Genomic DNA, 20,495 nt, shown 5'->3' with positions numbered 1-20,495 from the left:
TAATGTAGCACATGTGTTAATAGTGAAAACCAGCTGCGTCTAAAGGTTCATCCCAGTAATTTATCAGGAACTATGTGTGAAATAGGAATGATTTAACAGGTCTAACACTGCCACTGTCACTGATTAATAACACATTTGACTGAATGAAAAAATATAAGTTAACTAAACCAGAGTGTAAAAAAAAATGTCTGATTCTTTATAGCTGATGGTTCCTCTTCTCCCTGATGCTCTCAACAGTTTATCACAGAAGGATATGCAGCTCATTTGTCACAGCTGGAGTACAGCCACCGCTCTCGGCCAGCCAAGTCCAGCAGCGCACGCATGGTCCTGCGTAAAGGCAGCTTCGGCTTGGGTGCAAACAGCGACTTCCTAAGGAAGAGGAACCACCTGCTGCGCACCATCTCCTCCCAGCCGGCCCCCAGCTCCCCAACAGGCAACATCCACAACAGGCCAGAACGCACACAGAGCCAATCCGACGGCGAGCGGCTGGAGCGAGAGCGGCTGGAGTGCGCTCACAGCTACAGCCAGGGAGCAACGCAGCGCAGCATGAGCATCACAGCCGGCTGCTGGGGCCGCAGCAGCAGCACCAAGCTGGAACACGGTGTTCTCAGCCCCAAATGAGATAAGGGAGACGATGGGAGAGCATCTTTGGGAGAGTGACTTAAAAATACAGTGCTGAAGAAGAGACCCATGATGAAGAGAAATGCAAAGAGTGAAAAACAGTTGGCTTGCACCAGATGGGTAAATACAACAATGACAACAATAGGTGCTACAAACCACTCTTTGTAAACAAATGCCAGTCACACTCCACACATATATTTATGAACAGAGGCTATGGCTATATTTATTATACAACACACACAACTCAACAGGCATTTAAGAGCCTTCCTGAAACAGGAACATGCACACAAATAGACATACAGTAGCTTATATTGTAGGGATCCAGACTGTTTCTACTGTTTAGTAAATATTTATCAGTCTTGAATACGAGGTCAGTTTTCCTCCTACAGTGGGCTTTTAGATTGGAGATGGTTACACAGACAAGCACCCCGATGCTATATACTGCAAACAACTCAAAGTGGTTACAGACAACCTGTATCAGGTCCAAGTGCTGATACTGCACTGTAACTGAGTACTGCCAACGCAAGCACAGCAATTACTATAAAGATATAAACTTTGTGCATAATAGTTTTAAAGCTTTGTCCTTTTAATGTGATAATCAGATACGTTCACGTCTGGGAGCAGAGCGTAGAATCAGGTAAAACTGGATTGTTTGTTTTCGAAGTGTGACCAAACAAACACACAATCATTTTGCTAAAAAATATCTTTTTCAGTTTTGTTTTGTTTTTTAGAAAAAGCATCATCATTTATCAGCATTAAAAATAGGGCTGCGTGTCATTTAAACAATCATGATAACAGTACAAGTAGAGTATTTCATTAATTTATTCATCATGTGAATGGAGTGGCGTGTAGTATAGCTGTACTTTTAAACGTTTCGGTGGCATCTCTGCACACTAAAATCCCAACTCTGTCAAATACACCGCACTCAACTACTCGCCAAGTACAGAGAGTTCGCCTGCACACACATACAGTGACAGAGTGCACATCACGTGGCTAACGTTACCCAACAGTTATGTTCATCGACAGAGTTGGGTTGTTCTTTGTGGTCAGTGTTTTTACCCAGCTGGCACCGGATGTCAGTATGATGTCAGAAAGACATTGGACTCTTACATCAAACACACAATAAATTTTGGTTGGCATGAAAATCAGGTTTACAATATTTTAAATATCTGACGACGTTAAAATTTTAGATTGTGTGGACGTTAGTGTTAGACGACCTTGAGTGGCCTAACAAATAAAATGTATTATTATTATTATTATTATTATTATGGCAATTTGCAGACATTGGATTTGTTCTCTACACTTCACGACTAAATGTAGTTGTCGTATGTCAAGATGATGTTGGCATGAGACGTTTGGAAGACACTGGATTTTGGTTACGTAACAACACAACCTAAAACCAACAAATTTCTGTTGTCAGTATTCTACGGTAGATTGACGTTGGCATTAGACGTGCTGATATTAAATTTTGGTCACCCAACATCACAACCTAAAATTCAACCAAGTATCAATGTCTAACGAAGATGGTGTTGGATGTTAGCTGTTCCTGCTGTGTTAGTTTGGGCTTAACGGGCAGACAATGAACTGATGCTCTCGTTCTGTGGGAGGAGAGCAACTCAGGAGATGGCAGCAACAGAAAGTTTTCTGATCTGGCAGGGAATCAGAATCAGTCTGGGATCAGATCCCGGGGAAAAAAGAACCGAATGCAGGTATCATTTGGAGACATTCATTCATAGCGAGTTATTTCGGTTGATACCTTAGAGGTACTGAGTACCGATACCTAGTCCTAATTGAAAACAGTGTTTGGGGGCATAAGTGGCTTAGCAGGTGCTCCATGTACAGAGGCTCCGTCCTTGCTGCAGTGGCCCTGGTTCGACTCCAGCTTACGGCCCTTTGCTGCAAGTCAGCCCCCCCCCTCTCTCCACCTTCACACACTTAACTGTCCTATCCATTAAAGGCAAAACAATGTTTGTCTTGTGAGTCAACATGAAATGATTTGATCGATACTGGTACTTGTAGCATTCACAAAACAGCAAATAACATTTTCACAACCCGTACAGTCCAGTTTTGCTTGTTTTCTAGTCGCCCCTCAGACCAAAGAACCATCCAAATATCACATGAAGCAAACTGCGAAATTACCCTTTAATTATGGTTGCAGCTGAAACTGTTCCTCGGATTTTATAGCGTCTCACCACATCTCATCGCACTGCGCTGCTGACCCTTCCTGAATTAATACCGTGAGACTCAGCCGTAGGGAGAACTCCTAACACAGTCCGATTAATGTGCCAAAGTTAACAGTATAGAATGATATGCTGTACATGTACAGAGAGGAAGTGATTTAAGGTCTCCTGTGTAAAAATCGAACAGATTGTGTAAGTATGTAGTCGAACGGCTTCACAAGGCTTGTACATAATTGTTATATTACAGTGCAGATCTGGTATCTGGTCCACTGAAGACCAGTTTCAAGTGTCTTCTTCACTCTGGGGGTAAACACCGCCTCATTCAGGATACACTTTAATGATTGACGATGATAATTATTGTTATTTAAGATTATAGATATTTTAAAATGTATTTTGTGAACAAAATGTGTTTTAAGATTACTTTAGCTATGCTGTGTTTTTTTTTCTTCTCTTCAAACTTCAGTTGCAGCAGCCAAAACTCAAAGAGGTCTTTGCCTGGCACAGTATTGTATTTTTATTATGTTATCTTGCAGATCACCAGAATTGTATCAACAGAACTGCTACCTTGTGTCATATATTGTATGTTATCTATTTTGGAAATTTGGGATATGGCTTCTCTCTGGTTATCCCTAAGCTGTAAATGAGGCGTTGAATGTGCTCATAGATAATCCTCCTTAGGTTAAGGTCTTTTTTCTCTGTTCTGCCTTTAGAGGAAGAAAAATCTGCAAATTGTAAATTCTGTACAATATGCTGTTGGAAGTAGGAACACAGAGCTAAGACTTTCTTTATGCTGTTCGCCATTTATTTTACGAAATGGGTTAAAAAAAGAAATGTGATTTTATTCATTCAAATGATGTTTATTTGTCCCTCTAATAGGCATGCAGAGAGCTGACTGCAATGGACCAATATGGGCTTAAATGTAAGGGAAACGTGCAATATTTCTCAACCGCACCACAAGCTCAAACAGACTGCGTTGAGGAAATGTCGCAGTGCATTGACAATCAGTTCAACAGGCACATGTTCCGCACGCGTCAAAGTGCAGAGGGAATCTGAACACATCTTTGCACTCAACAAACACAGGGTACACATCAAACATTTGTAGAGTCCGTGAAAAAAGAGGGAGATTTCTAACAAGAAAGTGCCACAAACCTGATAATGGTGAGATACTACAGTAGGTTTTCGGTTGCCAGTTTATTAGGTACACCTGTCTAAAAAGATTGCAGTCTTGAATCAACTTAAAACTGTAGTTGGTGAGTTTTATAGAAGAAAAACTTTGTCATATTTGCTGAAAATGTCGCTGTATCCACACAGTACTACATGAGACAGATCATCATGCTCCTCTGCCTACTCGTACTGCTTCTACTAGCCTTACTGAGTATGAACGAAACAACCAGTTAGAGCAGAGGAGTCTCTAACTCAGATGTCACCCATGTCAATCACGGCTCGTAAACATGCAGGCAAAATGTCAAACGATTAAATACAAATCAAGATCCTGTCGCTGCATTGCCTATTTCTTGCCTCAAATGTTTTCAGAAACATATTTTAGTATAGTGTGTAGCTGTAAAATGAGAAAGTATGTGATCCGGCGGCCATCGAAATAGTCGAGCATCAAGCACTGCCCACTAACTAGATCACAGATGTATAAATGAAATTAGATAAAATGTTTGTAGCAGTTCAGACCTCAGAAATTCAAGTTTAAGACAATTAAATGACTTTCAAGGCCTTTCTATTATAAAATTGAATTTAAGACATTTAAAGACTCTTTAAGGACATGTAGACACCCTGTGTTTCTGAAAACATTTCAGTTTAAAATAAGGGATTTGATCTACACTGTCGAGTTTGACAGTTTGACCTCGGTTCGCTATCAGTGACAGACATGATTGAGAACTGAGTTAGAGACTCAGCTCTGATTGGTTGTTTCCAGCGCACAGCAGCAGATTCTAGCCAATGCAGTTAGAGACGATGAGAAGGAGAGACATGATTGTTTTCACCGACTATCTGTCTCATATAATACTTTGTGGATTTAGTGACAGTTTCAACAAATGTGCCAAAGTTATTTTCATTAACGTTACCAAATGTAACTTTAATAGGCATTGTGGTAGCTGTCGTTTTTATGCTGTTGAATTGTGTCGTTACACTGAGAGGTGTTTTTCATTTTTGTCCACCCTTTTTACATCAGTAAATTGAGACTTAAAGCGTGATAACTGAGTGTAAATCCCAATGCATAGGTACCTATAACTTCCCTAATCGAGACTGTTTTTATCTGTCCTTGGTGTGATTACAAACCGAACCACAGCCCCTCTGCATTTTGACCACTTCAGAGATTCAGCTTGAAGCCATATTACAAAACTCTTTTGAAGGCTGCTGATTAAAGAATGGCTGTTTGCACATCGATAGTGATTAGAAACAAAAGGGAAGGCAATGCTGTTTAAAAAAACAAAACAAAACAAAAAAAAAACGAAAACATATATTCATCTAAAGTTGGCAACTACTGAACCATATGTCCTTCCTCAAGATCTGAATAGCCTGGAAATTAAAATCCAGAGAATGTAAAGATGAAGCGGTGCGGTTGTCTGTGAAGTTCGGACACCTCTGGGCAGACAGTCGCTTCGATTCTGCTACTGACACACACATTACCAGAGGCCTTACATTTCCCTTTTCTGCCTTACATTGACCATTGTGTTGCGAGGCCTAGAATGAACGCTGCTCACTCCCAAATTGACTTTACGGAAAAGAATCGACTGTTTACTCTGTGGAAATAGGAAAAGGCCATATTTTCTAAAAAAGGCATTGGCTTGTTTTCACTTTAAAGGAAATGTACAAAGGAGAAATCGTTCACCAACATTAGGCAATCTGTCACTGTCTCAAGCTCTGTTCCCCGAGTTAATGCAATGCCACTGCTGTTTCATCAACAGTTAGCATTCATAGGCTGTATATACATATGCAACATACCTTGGTAAATATTTTCATTGTACAGGGTGTGTATCTTGTAGGTTTTGGATAAAATCATTTTATCCACTCCCTTGTGTTTTTATGTACAGTGTATAAAGAACATATAAAGAACAAGTAAGTCATTTTGGCCTTCTTTTTTTTTTTTTTAACAAAACGGTAACACTGTCATGAAGATTAGTATGGTACAGCTTAAGGATAGTATTTCCAGAGAGCAGGGAGTTTTCAAATACAGGATTCACTGCAGTTAACAAAAAAACATGTTTATTTTCCTGGAATCAGTTCACACAAATGCAGATTTGTCCAGAGAATCATAGAGAAACAAAATGTGAGATGTTAAGGTGAGCAGACATCGACGAGTGGGTGTAGAGTATGTAGCCAAACGAGTCAGGCAGGATACTCAACACTTATATCAGCTTCTTAAAGGAAACTTCACCCACAGAATGATCATCTGTATATCAGTGACTCAGCCTGTGATATGCTGTTGTTTTTCTCACATGCCTCCACGGTGAACGGAGAATCCAAAAACAGAATTCTTTATGAATTAGAGTACGACAGCAAAACTATTTCAACACATCTGTTTTACAAACTCACACGTCTCCTACCGTATAATTAGAGTCTTATGAATCCAGTCAAGTGCTCAGTACTCCACGAACGTGCATTTCCTATGAAAAAAAAGCTTGCTGTTGCTAAACGCTGACCCCTATGACTCCAATTCATCAAGAATTTTCTTAGTTTTTGGATTCTTTGTTCACCGTGGGGAATATGAGAAACGCAAATTTTGCTTTACAAATTCAGCCTAACAAAGGATAAGTAATTAATATACAAATGATACTTTTATGGGTAAAGTATTCCTTTTATGTTTTTGTTTTAAGTACAGTATGAATCGGTTTCAAATAAAAAAAACATTTGAATGGTCAGACTGTTTTCACTCACACATCATCTGAGTAACAGGTACAGAAAACTGAAAACCTTACACTCTAGTTGATTCAGGATTCAAAGTGATACGTACTCTCTACGCTTTAAAACATGGACAAAATAAATAAGCGTTAATCTGCAAATGTGCAAATTATTTGTGACATTTATCCGTGCTTATCAGTTCTTTTTGCAGATCTCAGTAGATTCAAACATTAAAGGAGCTGTATGTGACATTCAGAGCACATCTGTGATTCAGAGTCTGGGGCAGGATTGTCAGCACGTGACACGGTGTTAACTCATTATACAGTGCTAACAACAATGCTGATAGAGCTGCATGTGTTAACCAGATAATGGCACTACACTTCTGTAATGACTCAAAAATGTCACAAAAATGGCAGTAGCGGCGGAGAGTAGCTAGCCAGTGGGATACACACACACAGGAACTCAAATGTTCTAATATGCACAGACCAGCAACCGCAACTAAGAACAGAGAAGCTCAGATTACAACACACACACAACACACACAGAAGTAGCGTGGCTTCATTCTCTGCTCAGGACACCATTACTCCACTATATCTTTGCATAACAAATACATGTTTGCTGCTATGTTAATGTTCAAAATGTCGCACACAGCACATTTAAAGTCGCACAGTAATTCCAGCATAAAGTCAATAAGGCAAATCAACAGGTGATAATGGCTTTCAGTGTACAGTACATCAAGAAGACATGTCCCAGTAATTTTGTACCTTCACTAATCTACAGTGACATCACAGGCAACTGTTCAAAATGATGATTTAAAATCCACAGCTTCTTCTCAGCATCTTCTACCTGTTGATTCCCAGTTTCCTCTGGAAGGCGTTTCCATCTCCCTTGGTGGCTTGCTGTGGGACGAATGAATGGGTCACAGTTAGAAATCATGTAAGAGATCTTTCACAAAGGTATAATTGAAACTTTCTCCTGTACCTTATTGATGTCTTTGTGTTTTTCTCGGCTGACAATCTCCTCTATGATCTCCCCCTCTCCTCTCACCAATCTGGAAGAGAAAAAAACTGAGCTGTAGAAATTATTGCAGGAACATTTTATTATAACATTTGAATTAAGGTGTGTTTGCTCTTGGAAGCAGACTGATCGTCCTGTGATTCTGAACATCTTAACTAGTAAACTGGTCGAATGTACTTTAGCTCACCTGGTGCGTCCTGTTTCTGGGTCCACCACCCTGCGGATCACACTCTGTCTGGCCTCGTACTCCTCCTTGGTGAGGGGCCTCTTGGTGGAGAGTCGGGCCTTCTGCTCATCTGTCATCACTGCAGAGGAAAACAGTATAATACATTAAATGTATGGTGGGTGCTTTGGAAAATTAACATTAACACCTGTGTTCCTGTATTTAACTTGCTGGATTAGTCACCTATCTATTTAGATGGAGGACAAAGTTTATTAAGTAAACATTTAGACTATGAATTGTTGTAAAAAAAAAAAATACCAATAATCATTTCCTAAAACTAAAGGAGATGTCATGTTTTGTTTAGCCAGTAGTCCAAAACTCAAATGAATTTAAATCCAAGTGATATAAAACATATTTGGGAAACTGCAACCCAAAAAAAAGTTTTTTTTTAATTTAATCTAAACAGTGATTCTGATACTCCTTCATCTTTAAAACAACCAGATGGCGTATTAAAAATGTCAAGTAGTGTAATGTCCCACCGGGTCCGAGCTCTACCGCCCCCTCGTCACTCTGCCACACCTCCAGGTAAGATGGAGGCTTGTCTGCCGCAGGACCAGGCAACACCACCTCTGCTGTCTTCTTCTCCTTCTTCTTCTTCAGCTTCTCTTTCTTCTTCTTCTCCTTCTTCCTCTGTTTCTTCAGCTTCGCCTTCTTCTTCTTCGACTTCTTTTTCTTGGATTTGCTTTTCCTCCTCTTCTTTGACTTTTCGTCACTCGACGAGGACGAAGATGATGAGGAGGAAGAGGTAGTAGAGGAGGAAGAGGAGCTTCTCCTGCGCTTCTTTCTTTGTGTTTTTACATCTGAGGGGGAAAAAGTTCGACAGTCATTTGATAATGAAACTTTTGTTAGATAGATAGAAAGATATTTCCTTCTCAGTCCCAACCTTGACTTTTGTGTGGTGCTTTCTTTGACGATCTGCTTCGACTCCTGCTGCTAGATGAAGAAGACGACGATGATGAAGAGGATGAGGAAGAAGAGGAGGATCGTCTCCGTTTCTTCTTCTTCTCGTGTTTCTTCTCTCTGCCGGTTCTGTCAGGTGATCTGCTGCGGTCCATCACTGAGACATCTAAACTAACATTAAAACACACGGTAACCCTGACTGAAGCTCACAGACAGCAGAAACTGAGCTGCAGGAGCTACAGAAGGCTGGCTGTTGAGTTTACGGAAGTGAGCGCGTCTCCTTTCTTCTTCCGTCGGCGTCCGGTAACACATTTTTAAAGTTCCTAGTTCCTATTTTAGTTTATTTAACATACGAGCAGAGCTTGAGTGTCCTCGGTGATGATGAGTAAGCACCGTAGACTGTGTAATAATAATTTATATACTTGATGATGATGATGATGACTACCGTAAAACGTTAATTAATAGCCCATTTATTTGTTTAAATCACTGAAATCAACAGGCCTATATTAGGGACAGGCGTCTATAAGGGACAGGCCTTTAATTCCTTTCACACAAAACTGTTGCTCAGCAAAGATGGGAAATACAATTAAATTGTTTATTCAAACCAGTATGAATATTACATGTTTAAAAAAATAGGCTTCAGATAATATATCAATAGTAATCATTTATTTGATCTAGCTCTGACAGACAGCATATCAGAGACAGAGTGAATTAAGACACTCTGGGATTACGGCACCATTTTATCCTGTTAAAACAATACACATTTTTATGAAAAACCTTTTTGATTCATTTGATCTGAGGACCCATATGGACTAAAGGAATATGAATAACTTACAGGGTAATCGAGGAATGGACACATAATTTTAGGTAGCCAACAACCCAGTTTTATACATTCGAAGAACTACTATAAAAAAATAAAAGTAAATTGGGGGGGGGCAGGAGCGCCTATATGGCCTATTCAAGTGCTGGAATTTGTTATTTATGTGACAACGCCTGAAAGTAAACTGCGTCGGACTCCGGTTGGGTTCAGTCAGGAAAATATGGCCCAAGCCGCACTATAGTGTGCTCACCTGTAAGTGTAAGGGGGGTGTCGCCCAGGGTGCCATTTAGGCTAGAACCGCCACTGGTGTTAACTTGGGACTAGGCTTTTAATTGAAGTTTTACGTTATTATTATTTTTATAAAATATTATTATTTTTTATTTTATATACTTACTGGCAGTGGTTCTCATCCCTTTTCCTTACAACCCCTGACTGAGTATATTTTTTTGTATAACAATAATTAAGATTATATTCTATTTATTTATTTATTAATTATAATAAAAGTACAGCTGATAAACTGTACAGTTGCCTCAAACAGTGAAGAAACCACAGGAGGTTTGTGTTAAAGGAGATAATCTCCTGTTAATATTTCCTCAAATGTACATTTTCCTGATATTTGTAGGAACATTTTGCATAACTCTGTGTCTGTATTTTGTATCTTGTAAAAAATGTCAATTTGGAACCACTGGCTTCATCTATAGCAATGCACCATATTTTACAAACTGATCATGTGTTTTGTTTGAATCTGAATATGCAAAGAAACAAGAGCAGCAGTCAAATGAAATGTAGTGAAATATTAGTAGAAATTTACATTTGTACAGTGCTTTAATAAATGTTTCCACCATTGTTTTTTTTACATGTGTCCTATGGGTGTCACTGTTGCCCTTTTATTTAAAAAAAAACAACTTTGTATTTAGACTGCAGGGAAGTGACTTTTTTCTTATTTATAAGAACAGCAGTGTTACCTCACCAGCGTGTTTGGCTGTTTAGTATGCAGAGTATCATATGAACGGTATGACCCCTGGATCTTCCTTCTGCTCTTAAATAAGTTCCAAGTGAAGCAGATTAGACGTCATGCAGAGATCCAATGAAAACCCTACAAACTCAGTGCACCCTCACAAACCACACCACCTGTTGCCTTCAGTGGGATCTCCCTGTACACAATGGCACCTCCCACAGCAGCGAAACAGAAACAAGAGACGAGAAGTACAGTTGGGAAAAATAATCTAAGGGCTCAGCCTAACTACTTACTACTACTTACTATCAGGTTGTACGAGGACAACGGTAAGGTGACCTTGAAAAAAAGGCCACTGGGTCTCATTAGCAGATGATAGGAAGTCTCAGTTGGTGAATGTGACCTTTGGTGTGTGACCAGTGAATGTGTCCCCCCTAAAAAAAGTTCCAAGTGTGTCAGATATATGGGTCACGCTAATCATTGGGTGTCTTTGCTTCCAAGTCGTTTAAAAACGGGTCAGTGTGTTCAAGGAATGGAGTAATATAATTGCGGGGAATCTTTTGTTGATAGATAAAGAGAGAGTGAATCAGGATATGATTTGGGAAAAGAGGGTGTTAGTGTCGCATAAAACATCTAATATAAAGGAAGTTTAAGTGTAGTTGAGAGACCATTGATTCTAAGATATCTGTGATGGTAGTTAGGGCTGGCACAGTATCAGATGTCCACTTCACGATTATCATGGCTCACAAAAGAGTTGTGTAATCTACAGATGATTTGGAAATTGATTTAGGTTTAAGTTCTTAGAGCAACTCTCAGCAAGGAAGGGACAGACACACCCTCATTTTGAGCCTGCAAGGTGTGGACACACCCAGAGGATTAAAAATGATCTGCTGACTATGAAACTGTTGGCATTGTTTGTGTTATTACTCTGCTGATGGCAGGTTGAGACAGACCAAAGTCATCACTGCTGCACCTTTGTATTTTTCCAGTTTCCCTAAGTATCTCTTGTGATCATTTTATTTCTGGCATTATAGCATTATTGCCTTGGGTGGGAAATGTTTGTGTATCCCTAATGAGATCGACCACACATATTGTCCCTGTACGGTCTAATCTTTAGCATTTCATTTACTCACAGTCATCCACTTTTGTGTTTCTACCATTTTCTCCTCTGCTTAAGAAACTCTTAAGCCTCTTTAAAGTCCTCCTCTCTACTCCTAACAGTTTTTCACCTTAGGAGTTATTTAAAATCGAGGATGCTTTTTGAATAACTTTGTCTTTACAAGGAACTAGTCTTAACTTTAAGGGAAAATTCTAAGAAAAGGTCACTGGGGGCAACTCTTGGCAGTAGGCGGCTTTGTGAATCTGGCCCCTGGTGCTTGTGATGCCTGTATCATGCCAAATACAGAAAGCTGGATCAAAAGGTGTCAACAGGAATAAGTGGTTATTTAATACTGATACTACGAGGCAACTACTTTTAATGATACCAGCTGAGTTGTGAGTTATATTTGGACTGAGTGCATTAATCTGAATCTGATACTGTAAAGAGATTACGTGTATGACATGATCACGGTCACTGTCCTACTGTGGAAAAAGAAGAGGCAACCAGTTTGCACATTCATGAGAGAACATATTTGCAATATTTATTTAAAAGTTTTTACAAAGGCAATTGTGAATCTTTAAAGCTTGTATATTGATATACATACTTGTTCCTGATGGAATTAGCCCTTATCACTCTCGGTACATAAGGCTAAACTAACTGACAGAAGCACGACAGACTCAAATGCTTGGCTTCAACAGCTCACCAGCTCAGAGTTAAATGCTGTAACCTGCCTCCATTTTAAATAGCATGTCAGAGTAGAAATAAATAGAATAATATTTCAAGATTCCTTAAACCCCCCAAAGAAATGCATTGCAGTTGATAAATACTGAAAACCCTGTTACTTAATGCAGCTGCATAAGCGAATGTAACAGTCTAAACATGGCTGGACTTGAAGTTAGGAGAGGTTAAAGATGTCAGCAGGAAGAGTCTTAAAGCTATCATCTTTCCAGTCCGTGTGCAAGGGGAGCTTGTCACGTTGCTCTGAGTAAAAAATGAGGGGTGGTTGTGTTTGGAAGGAGTGGAATGTGTTGCTGTTGCTGGGATTCTCTTTCCCCCATTAGGATGCAGCCGCCATGCGGATCCTCTCCGGAGGGAACAACAGGACGTTCTTAGCTGCTTTGATAGTGTTCTTCATGAGCATGGCTACGGTCATGGGTCCCACACCTCCGGGGACAGGAGTGATGAAGCCCGCCTTCTGTCTCACGCCTGAATATAAACAGATAAAGTATGACGTTACAGACACCCGAGACACCAGGCACATCCATGCAGAAATAACCATCTTGTTTGCTGTGCAGCCCTACCTTCAAAATCCACGTCTCCCACCAGTCTGCTCTTTCCGGTGACTGGGTCCTGTACTCTGTTTATTCCAACGTCAATCACCGCTGCTCCCTCTTTGATCATGTCCGCGGTAATGAGGTTTGGAATCCCTGCAAGTTCAGTAAACACACACAGTAGAGTTAGACAACAGACAGAAAATCCAGTGCAGAAAGACAAGATTTAAAGAAAGAAAGATTTAAACTTTCAACCTGGACTCCCTTTTTCCATGTTATTGTGTCTAAATGACTAATGGGAACAACAAGTTTTGAAACTGCTCCACCACTGAACGAGAGTGCTGTAGCCAGCAGCAGCGATAAAAGGCTGCAATGTAACATTAATGGGCAACTGCACACCATCAATTTATATCCAATAAAAGTGCTTGTTTGGGACATTGGCAGGCTCAGATAGTTATTTTAAGTGTCTGACAACATTATGGAGAGCATCCTACAAAGATAGACCTTTTTCTTTGACCAGAAAAAGCCCTGAAATCACTATTGCCAAAGCCACCAGACTCCATATAAATAAACAGCGATTTTATCATCGTTAGGAATGGGAATTGTTGAGATGTTATTGATACCAATGCCATTATCATCTCTGCTTATCTGTTTGAGTCTTTTTCAGTTCCTTTATTAATTTGTGATTTATTTTCTGTGTGGAAAAAAGTAGGCCTATACAGGTTTTCAAGCGTCAATGCAACTGTTTTATAAACTCTGAGTTTGAACACAGTTTAAAAGAAATGAGAGGATATGTGTACAGCATTCGTTTTCATTTAGATTTTGGGAAGTTTGGAAGCAGGAGCACTTGTGCGTAGGGTGCCAAATACGTGGCATTCCTGGAATTAAAGCCAATGTTGCAAAGAAAGATGTTGCAATAAGTTGCTGGTGTTTCCACTCTTACACAATGATCATTTTACAGACTTTACAAGAAGCACTGTTGTCATCTTTAAAAAATAAAAGGAAGTGATACGCTTGGAGGGTTTGGAACTGGTTCTCCATTCCCATCCGTAATTATCATAAAACACACTTCATCTGAAGTCAACAGAAACCAAACCAACAAAACATGCCTTGGCTCGTCTTTACACTGTTCCAACAACTACCAGCACTGGTTTGGTTGAAATAAACTCTTCATTCACCCAGTCAGATGTGAAATATGCTGGCTCTAAACACGCTAAAATCCATGTTTCTTTAAATGGAGTCTGGCGGGTGTGGCGATAGCCATTTCAGGGCTGTTTCTGGTTAAACAAACATGATCTTACTCTGAAACAAAAGGTCTATCTCTGCAGGGACTCTTTCCACATTGCTGTCAGACAACAATCTGAGCCTGTCATTGGCAATAACAAGCACTTTTAGTAGACATAACTTGATGGTGCAAATGTACCTACAGCCTGTTCCACTACTGCTGGCAGAGGTCTCACTCAATACAGGACCAACTTCAAAAGTTGCTGTTCTAATTAGTTACTTAGAGACAAAAACATGGGAAAATAGGGTCAAGCTTGAAGTTATCCTTCAATCAGTTCAGTCATTGTCAGATGCTTACAAACAAACAGGGCTACATACCTGCAGCAGCCACAACGATATCAGCGATTTTAGTATGTTGGCGAAGTTGCTCCTTTGGAGTGTGACGGTGAGAAATGGTGACTGTGGCATCACCTGCAGCAGAAATAACATTTATATCATATATTCAAACCCTCAGTTTATAAACACATAGATAAAGCCTGCACAGTTACCAACCTCCAGGCCTCTCATGACGGCCATCTGTGTGCAGTAACATGGCGATGGGCATGCCCACATTCTTGGAGCGTCCTGCAACCACAACATTCTTCCCAAAAGTAGGAATACCTGGAAGACGAGTATTGTGGTGGTCAGATAGTGTGTCCAGCAACAGTTTAAGCCTAAGATGAAGTAAATGATCAATGCAGTTGTTACCTGTGCGCTTAATCATTTCCCAGACTCCCCAGGGAGTGGCAGGCAGCATGGTGGACTGATCCAGGCACATGCGACCCACATTAACTACGTGGAAGCCGTCCACGTCCTTGGCAGGGGAAACTGCATTACAGACTGTGCGCTCATCAATGTGGTCTGTCAGAAAACAAAGTTATGGTCAGGAGATCTCAAAGGTTTTGTTCAAGAACAAAGATGAGTTTGTAAAATTTCACAAATGCATCTTATTAAAGCAGAGAGGTGTTCTGCAGTAAACAATAAAGAAAACAGAGACAGCACGCAGGTTGGCAGTTTCATGCCTCTGATTTTTTATCTTGGTTGACAACAACGCACACCGTGACAGAAAGCTGCAGATGCGTGACTCTCTATACTCATTGTTTATCTCTCTCATTGTCCTAGTTTCTTTGTACCTGGCAGAGGCAGCTGGACCAGCAGGCCATCCACACGATGGTCTGCGTTGAGTTTGTAGATCAGGTCCAATAACTCCTCCTCACTGATGTCTGAATGCTTGAGAATTGTCTCACTAGACATTCCTGTGGGAGGTTGAAGTAAGAGAACAACTGAAAACACATGCGTTTGTTCTTTTGTTATTGTTTCGTAGAAAAATTGTGCTTACACATACGTGTAAGGTCTGGGGGTGTTTTTTCTCCTTACCGACATCAGCTGCTGCTCGTGTCTTATTCAGGACGTAGGAGTGGCTGGCTGGGTTTTCTCCCACCAGAATCACACTCAGGTGGGGTCTCCTGTGGCCGGCTGAAACCCATTTCTCTATGTCGACCCGGGCCTCCTCTCGAATCTGCCGTGCTAGTTTCTTTCCTGAGATGACCACCGCCTCCTGCCTGAGAGGTAGAGTGCAAAAAGACTGAAGTCAGAAGAGGAACAGTGGATAACTTTTATTTTAACAAGCTGTGATTCTGCTGTTGAGTTAGTCACTCAATCTAGGACTGCAACTAACGACCACTGTTAGTTATTTTATCACTGAATTACTCGTTTAATACACTTTACACTTGCCCAGCACAGGTGTACAGAGCCCCATGTTTATTGAATAATGTCTTAATATGATTACAAGCCACAAAAAGTAATTAAAACTATATCAACAAATAAAACTAAGCTAACTAAAGACCATCTCACACTGGCATCCCTCCAGCAGCAATAAAGCAATCTGCAACTTAAAGGAACAGTCTGTGGGATTTAGTGGCATCTATCAGTGAGGACTGCAGATTGCAACCAGCTGAAACTTCTCCTGGTAAGAATTCCTTCAGTGTTCATTGTTCAGGAGGTTTTTAATCAGGAGCTGAATTATCCACAGAGGTCTCTTTGTCTCCAAAGCAAACAGACCTGGTGATTTACATCGGTAAAAAACTAAGAACAAAGCAGTTTGATGTTAAAAAAATAAGTGTTTTTCTAATGCTCTCATGGCAGAGGGGACGCGAACTACAGTGGTCGACTCGAAAATGCAAATGGCCGTGTCTAGAGCCAGTGTTTGGTTTGTCCGTTGTGGGCCACTGTAGAAACATGGCAGTGCAACATGGCAGACTTCGTGGATGAGGATCTGCTCCCTGTGTAGATATAAACAGCTCATTCTAAGGTAATGAAAACACAACGATTCTTATTTTCATGTTATTATACTCTAATGAAGTCATACTCATTATATTATATTCTATATTTCTGCCAATATATTTCCCCTAAATTCTTCACACTAGACCTCTAAAACAAATGTGGACCAGGGGCGTAAAGTAGGGGGCAATGGACCCTTCCTTACTTCCTAACCCCCTACTTCCAACACTCATGCTTGGACCACACCCATCTTCGACATGTGCCTTCATTTTAATCTCAACTACACACTTGTAAAGTTTTGTGACTGCATCTTGAACAGTTGTGACATTATTGCGCTGACAAAATCTGTCCACAGACAGATATAAACACTTTGCAAAATATCAAAACTCTGTGGTAGTTCTCGCTACAGTAGGTGCCACCAAAACCAGATTTCGCCATAATGACACACACAGACTCACAAGATGACGACAATACCAGCTGTTGCGACACTGTTGCAGCTGGTAATAATTCAACGGAACTATCTGAGTAACCTTTACCGTACTAATCTGGTCTCTTTGATCGCCTTTCCACAGAACATGAAACCAGGAACCCGTAATGGATCTCAACAATCCAGTGTGAGCACACACACCAATGCCAACCACTATAATTAGACGCCGCACGTCTCAACCTGACAGAGACATGTGCCTCATGAGCACTTGCACTGTAGTGTTACAGTATATTCACTTACAGCAATATTATGTATATACACCTACCCTCCAGTTACAGTCAGAGGCCCCTGATGGTTAAAACTCATGTATAACATTCTCCACTGTACCAGTGTGTAAACTAGGCTGACCTGTCCTGCTTCTTTGTGCAAATTTCAAAAGCGCCAAGATGGTTATCTGTTATATAACAACAAACAGAAGTAGTTAATAACTGAAGAGTAATGAGCCATCAACAGTGATGTAACCCCCTCTTTTATCCTGCCAAAACTAATTAAACTTCTGAGAAAAGTATCACATCTTTGTGCAAAATGAGGTGAGACCATGGGGCCAGTGTACCAGGTCCCAGAGAAAATGTGTCGAGATCACAGAGCAGTAAACTTCTCTTTAACCGCATACCAATTCCAACAAAAAGCCAATGGTCAACTGAGGAGAAGATGGCTCTTTTCAAATGTATGGCCATGTTAAATAGCTCATGTTGAGAGTCACACCTACCTCAGAGGGGAGTTTAACATTTCCTTTTTTTGTTATTGATACATTTCTGTACCTTATTTTTTATTTTTCTGCATTGCTTTGTGTATTTTAATGCAGAGCCCGTTGAGTTAATGTGTAATGGAGTGATGCTTTTAAGTTTGCAGCCTATCTATGATGTATTTTATGGTAATAACTCATGCATACTGGGTCACAGGTTTTTAATAGTCTGTCTTGTGCCTCTGGTGCTGCAGATCATGCGACCATGCACTTTTAAAGACGCGTGCTTAACATCAAATAATTACATTTATCTCAGTCATGATGCAAACCCCATGTTTCCAGTAAATACCTGCACGCAATGCTGCAGTATTGTCATCTGTGTGATCACATGTCCGTTCATATTACAGTGCCATACGTTATTTCTGTTGTTTTAAATGATCGCATGTCATCCAGGACATGAGTGCATGTGCGTGTGTTTGTAATGTGTGCAGACCTATACGTCGGAGTGCAGCAGAGACCTGGGTCCTGGACGCAAGCACTCAGCCCGATTTCATCAGCCAGCCGGCTGCTGCAGTGTTACCGGCATGCCGCTGGGGGCGCACCAAAATGTGACCAAATGCGGACATTTAGTACGGTAAAATCAAACAACCCCACCATTATAAAACGTACGATCTTTCATCGGTGTGTGCACAACATTACATTAGATTACTGAATAAATAGGTTACATAGGCCTATATTCAAAATACTAGCCTATCGTCTCATGTTGGGAAAAAACGCGCCGAACATGCCTTGTAAGTGGGATTAAATCCACCCAAATGAAATCATATTTCAGAGCAGCTGGTGGTGGCACTCACCTCGAGGCGGACGTGTGTAGTTTACAGACTTGATGCTGAGTGTGTTGGCACAGTTTCCTGAGAGTCCTGATCGCTGCCATTCTTGCCGGCTGGGAGGAGAAGAGACACCAGGACCAGTTATGTAACACACCACCACCCGGGCTGACAGAGCGACGTCTGTGGAGGAAGACGGTGTGGAGCACAGAGGCTTTTAAGCCCTTCCCCCTGCACGTATGGAGCCTGCGTCACTCTTATCTGCAGCTGCCACACCCACTGCATAGATAACTTGTAAATTTCCAATGTTAAAAAGCCATGTCCTCACAACAGCAGGTCTAAGTCAACCAAATGATCTATGTAAAATATATATTATATTATCAGCTTAAATAGTGGGTAATAGTGAACAGCATTTTCTTTAAAGTACTTAACTGTAAAATAAATAGAGTGGAGTAAAATATAAATTTCTACAGCACTTGAATAAATGTGTGTGGATACGTTGATAAAAATGTAAACGCCTTGCACTTCAGCAAAGGTAGTAATAAGAAATTGTAAAATAAAAATAAAAAAACCTCAATTGAGTCTTGTATTCAAATTGAAAGTGAAACTGACTTATTGTCAGCAAAATATACTTTAAGTATCAAAAATAAAAGTACTCATGATTTAGGCATGGGCCCTGTCAGAGTTATATAAAGTCTATTATATATTATTTTATTATTATCAACAATATATTCATGTAGAAGCAGAATTTAGCTGGTCAATATGTCATATTTATATATGAGATGTGGTAAAGTAGTATTATGTAGTACAGTATGCTATGATATGCTATGCTATGCTTTGTTATCTAATGTTGCTATGTTGCTGTTATGTTGCTATGTTATGTTATGTTGTGTTATGGTGCTATGTTGCTCTATTATGTTATGTTACTATGTTGCTATATTTTGTTATGTTATGTTGCTATGTTATGTTATGCTATGCTATACTTTGTTATGCTATGTTGCTGTTATGTTATGTTGCTATGTTGTTATGTTATGTTGTGTTATGTTATGTTGCTATGTTGTTATGCTATGCTATGCTATGCTTTGTTATGCCATGTTGCTGTTATGCTATGTTGCTATATTATGTTGTGTTATGTTGCTATGCTATGCTTTGTTATGCCATGTTGCTGTTATGCTATGTTGCTATATTATGTTATGTTATGTTATGTTATGTTATGTTGCTATGTTATGTTGTGTTATGTTACTATGTTTTATGTTGCTATGTTATGTTGTGTTATGTTGCTATGTTATGTTATGTTGCTATGTTTTGTTATGCTATGTTGCTATGTTTTGTTATGTTGCTATGTTATGTTGTGTTATGTTACTATGTTATGTTATGTTGCTATGTTTTGTTATGTTGCTATGTTATGTTGTGTTATGTTACTATGTTTTGTTATATTGCTATGTTATGTTATGTTGCTATGTTTTGTTATGTTATGTTGCTATGTTGTTATGTTGCTATGTTTTGTTATGCTATTTTATGTCAATCATCGCATTTATCACATAATTGATTGTGGATTATGACATTTCCGAAATGATCAGTTTATAGGAAATAATCTCACACATTACATAATCTATTGATTGTAGAAAATTCCATTTAGCAAATCCATTAATTCAGTGGAGATGAGGAAACCTATGAAGTGAATGCAGGTGACAGTGAATCAGTTATCTATTTCTCATCATTTGGAGTCAATTGTAAGCTTTATCCCTTATTATAACAAAATAAGGGAAATCCCCTTAAATGTATGGAATGTGCTATAAGATGAGGAACAGACAAACCACAATGGTGTGTGTCCCATTTTAATGTGGTTGCTTTGTGTCATGGTAAATTCATAAATATAAAAGATGAACCATATGTTAATGTGAACAAATCAAGCCCTATGCATGATGTATGGTGATGCTAGAAATAATCAAAATGAATAGAAAATACACCCTTTTTACCTCTCTGCAAACAGTTGCCTTACTTAGCCTCTCAGCATC

At 39.8% G+C, this 20,495-nt stretch overlaps 3 protein-coding genes across 10 annotated transcripts in view; 1 reads left to right on the top strand and 2 right to left on the bottom strand.

Moving 5' to 3' along the window:
* LOC125889645 (membrane-associated phosphatidylinositol transfer protein 2-like) overlaps positions 1-5,296 on the top strand; it is a 57,455-nt gene extending 52,159 nt beyond the window's left edge. For all 8 annotated transcript variants that reach the window (XM_049577678.1, XM_049577677.1, XM_049577675.1 and 5 more), the window contains one exon: positions 238-5,296. In XM_049577678.1, the coding sequence (XP_049433635.1) occupies positions 238-621 (384 nt within the window). In that variant the 3' untranslated portion in view covers positions 622-5,296. The remainder of the gene's footprint in view (positions 1-237) is intronic.
* Positions 5,297-5,992: 696 nt separating this feature from the next.
* On the bottom strand, positions 5,993-9,251 carry arl6ip4 (ADP-ribosylation factor-like 6 interacting protein 4). The gene is made up of 5 exons (XM_049577680.1): positions 8,774-9,251; positions 8,370-8,690; positions 7,855-7,972; positions 7,632-7,701; positions 5,993-7,549 (listed from the first exon to the last, which is right to left on the bottom strand). Exons 1-5 carry the CDS (start codon positions 8,943-8,945, stop codon positions 7,493-7,495), a joined length of 738 nt encoding a protein of 245 aa, XP_049433637.1. The 5' UTR covers positions 8,946-9,251; the 3' UTR covers positions 5,993-7,492.
* Positions 9,252-12,179: 2,928 nt separating this feature from the next.
* Positions 12,180-18,676, bottom strand: mthfd2 (methylenetetrahydrofolate dehydrogenase (NADP+ dependent) 2, methenyltetrahydrofolate cyclohydrolase). Its single transcript, XM_049579175.1, has 8 exons — positions 18,505-18,676; positions 15,576-15,760; positions 15,332-15,454; positions 14,907-15,059; positions 14,712-14,819; positions 14,538-14,630; positions 12,966-13,091; positions 12,180-12,870 (listed from the first exon to the last, which is right to left on the bottom strand). The coding sequence occupies exons 1-8, from the start codon at positions 18,582-18,584 to the stop codon at positions 12,722-12,724; spliced, it is 1,017 nt and encodes a 338-aa protein (XP_049435132.1). The 5' UTR covers positions 18,585-18,676; the 3' UTR covers positions 12,180-12,721.
* Positions 18,677-20,495: the final 1,819 nt, after the last annotated feature.

Source organism: Epinephelus fuscoguttatus, linkage group LG6 (assembly GCF_011397635.1).
Source record: "Epinephelus fuscoguttatus linkage group LG6, E.fuscoguttatus.final_Chr_v1".
Lineage (NCBI taxonomy): Eukaryota > Metazoa > Chordata > Actinopteri > Perciformes > Serranidae > Epinephelus > Epinephelus fuscoguttatus.
This window is presented reverse-complemented; position numbering and strand designations above follow the sequence as displayed.

Bases quoted from the DNA above. Each gene is read 5' to 3' on its own strand.
- mthfd2 (XM_049579175.1), bottom strand. From the start codon at position 18,584: ATGGCAGCGATCAGGACTCTCAGGAAACTGTGCCAACACACTCAGCAT. The intron at 15,761-18,504 runs GTGAGTGCCACC...TCTACCTCTCAG, and splicing joins CTACACACGTCCGCCTCGAG to GCAGGAGGCGGTGGTCATCT. The intron at 12,871-12,965 runs GTAGGGCTGCAC...GTTTATATTCAG, and splicing joins GGGAGACGTGGATTTTGAAG to GCGTGAGACAGAAGGCGGGC.
- arl6ip4 (XM_049577680.1), bottom strand. From the start codon at position 8,945: ATGGACCGCAGCAGATCACCTGACAGAACCGGCAGAGAGAAGAAACAC. The intron at 7,702-7,854 runs GTGAGCTAAAGT...TTTCTCTTCCAG, and splicing joins CCAGAAACAGGACGCACCAG to ATTGGTGAGAGGAGAGGGGG. The intron at 7,550-7,631 runs GTACAGGAGAAA...TTCGTCCCACAG, and splicing joins AACACAAAGACATCAATAAG to CAAGCCACCAAGGGAGATGG.